Source organism: Oncorhynchus clarkii, chromosome 19, assembly GCF_045791955.1.
Source record: "Oncorhynchus clarkii lewisi isolate Uvic-CL-2024 chromosome 19, UVic_Ocla_1.0, whole genome shotgun sequence".
Taxonomy (NCBI): domain Eukaryota; kingdom Metazoa; phylum Chordata; class Actinopteri; order Salmoniformes; family Salmonidae; genus Oncorhynchus; species Oncorhynchus clarkii.
In genome coordinates, this window is record NC_092165.1 from 27114346 (window position 1) to 27116504 (window position 2159).

The following is a 2159-nucleotide window of genomic DNA, read 5'->3' on the forward strand; positions in this document are numbered from 1 at the left end:
TTTCTTATTTCCATAGGTTCCTCTAAGCTAAGCCTTTCTCTTCTCTCTAATAGAAAGAGAAATAACAAGCACTGGTAGGATGCAATGTCATAGACTCTTAGCTATAGTCCGAAATAGTGTCAGAAGTTGTTGGATAGAATGGTGCATCCCTCAATACTCAACAGCCTAGCTTTGTTGGAATACATGTAGGCCTAGATGCATGAGGACTTCTAAAAAATTGACAATATGTGCAAACATGTACAAGATTTATTCGTAATTCTATAAAAACACAAAACATTTAAGGCCAACCAATCAATATAACGATTATGTTCTATAACATTTCCAGACAAAAGTGAAAAACAATTTCCAAAGCAATTATATCCTAATTCCCTCGTACTTTTGACAGATATCTTGGTGTAGATTCGAAATTCATAAAAATGAGAGAAATGTTAAATTACTGATAAAATAAGCCTACGCAAAGTAAACACAACAATGATCCAATTGGATAAACAAAACTTAATCTAGGAGTATAATGTCCATAGGCCTACCACCAGATTACAACAAACTAATAACGACTTTAATCATTCGAAAATATCACTCAATAGGCTACATTTAATAAAATACCAAAAATAAAATATGTGCAAAATAGCCTACTTCTCATACAACATTATTAGTTAGAGTTTAACACTTAAGTACCTCGAAAAATAAGGGAATTCAGAAAACATATTTGGTTTTAAGTGTTCCTCTATGCAATGTCCTCTTGTTGATGTTTTCAGTCACTTAAAATAACTGAATTGAACAGAGTCGTTCAGAAAGTCTCTCCAAGCAAAGGTGTGTCTAGATGCTGCCGGGCTGGCAAAATGCTGGTATGGGGAAGGTAGACCGAACGGCGACGGAAGCTGGAAAGACTGGTATCCCAAACTGAAGGGTGTACCCGGGGACGTGGTCGGTCTAAGACAGCCTCTTTTCTCCGTGTTAATGAAACAGGTCTGATAAGGCTTGCCATCCCGAACTAGGATGGGTACCACTACTCTTCGCAACATTGGCGATTGGTTTATGTCTTGTGGCGCTCCCTCTACACGCGACCTCTTCATTTTGTACCTGTGGTTCTGGAACCAGATCTTGATCTGCGTCGGCGTCAGGCTGAGGAGATGGGCGAGCTGCTCCCGCTCTGGTGCTGACAGATAGCGCTGCTGACGGAAGCGCCTCTCAAGCTCGAAGGTCTGGGCCTTTGAGAAGAGCACGCGGCGCTTCTTCTTCTTCTCGGCCTCAGAGTCCAGAGAAGACTCGTCTGACTTGTTTGGGGAGATCTCCAGGCTACCCTCATCTGAAGCTGAGGAATTCAAAATTGTGTTATTACACTGATCAATTAACCATATAAACAACTCACGAGATACAATATCACCAGAAATACATAGCTACAGAGATTTATTTACCCCCAATTTGAATTAGGCTACACATCTCCCTATAAAGTGTATATCCAATTATTTCATAATGCTTAGTTAATTGGATGGATACCTTATTGGATTTCATAAAACAGGCATGTTGGAAATCGCTGTGGATGATATTAAATTGTGTCAATTTAAGCAGGACCCATAAAATCCAGTTAGGCCAATGTGCTTATATGGATTTGAAGTGGTTAGGCCTATCTGTTTCTATGCTCAGGTTTCAACCAGGGGGACTTACAGAGACAAGGGCTCCGGTCGCTGTCCATCCAGGAGGAGTAAGGGGAGCTGTAGCAGGAGTTACCGGGGGAAGGCTGCGCTGTCTTTGCGTCATGCTCAGGCAAATCCAGGATGCTCCTCACGGAAAAACTGAACTTTGCAGCAACAGCCATTCTGTCCAGAAAAAAAAAACAGAATCCTTGTGCGTAATAACTATCCAAATGAGAGGATACAGTTGATATAGGAGTAAAAATATGTATCCACTCAAGGAATGGCGAAGAGCGCTGTCAGAGTCAGAGACGACCTAGAACACTCTGTGTGTGTGGACATGAGGCAGTGTTTGTATAAACAGTACTTCACGCCGCTTATATATGCTCCTCGAGGACGCCAAGTACCTGAATGATTCGAGTGTCTTTATCCAATGATGGTAGGTGTGAACCCGCAGAAGAATTATCCCCGTTGCCTCAACAATGGCCGAAGGAAACACTCGTCATCATTACAGATTCGTCCCGTATC

At 41.7% G+C, this 2159-nt stretch overlaps 1 protein-coding gene across 1 annotated transcript; it reads right to left on the bottom strand.

Annotated features, from left to right (window-relative positions):
- Positions 1-755: 755 nt before the first annotated feature.
- On the bottom strand, positions 756-1816 carry LOC139374192 (NK2 transcription factor related, locus 9 (Drosophila)). Its single transcript, XM_071115208.1, has 2 exons — positions 1666-1816; positions 756-1312 (listed from the first exon to the last, which is right to left on the bottom strand). The coding sequence occupies exons 1-2, from the start codon at positions 1814-1816 to the stop codon at positions 756-758; spliced, it is 708 nt and encodes a 235-aa protein (XP_070971309.1).
- Positions 1817-2159: the final 343 nt, after the last annotated feature.

Bases quoted from the DNA above. Each gene is read 5' to 3' on its own strand.
- LOC139374192 (XM_071115208.1), bottom strand. From the start codon at position 1,816: ATGGCTGTTGCTGCAAAGTTCAGTTTTTCCGTGAGGAGCATCCTGGAT. The intron at 1,313-1,665 runs GTAAGTCCCCCT...TGAATTCCTCAG, and splicing joins CGACCGGAGCCCTTGTCTCT to CTTCAGATGAGGGTAGCCTG.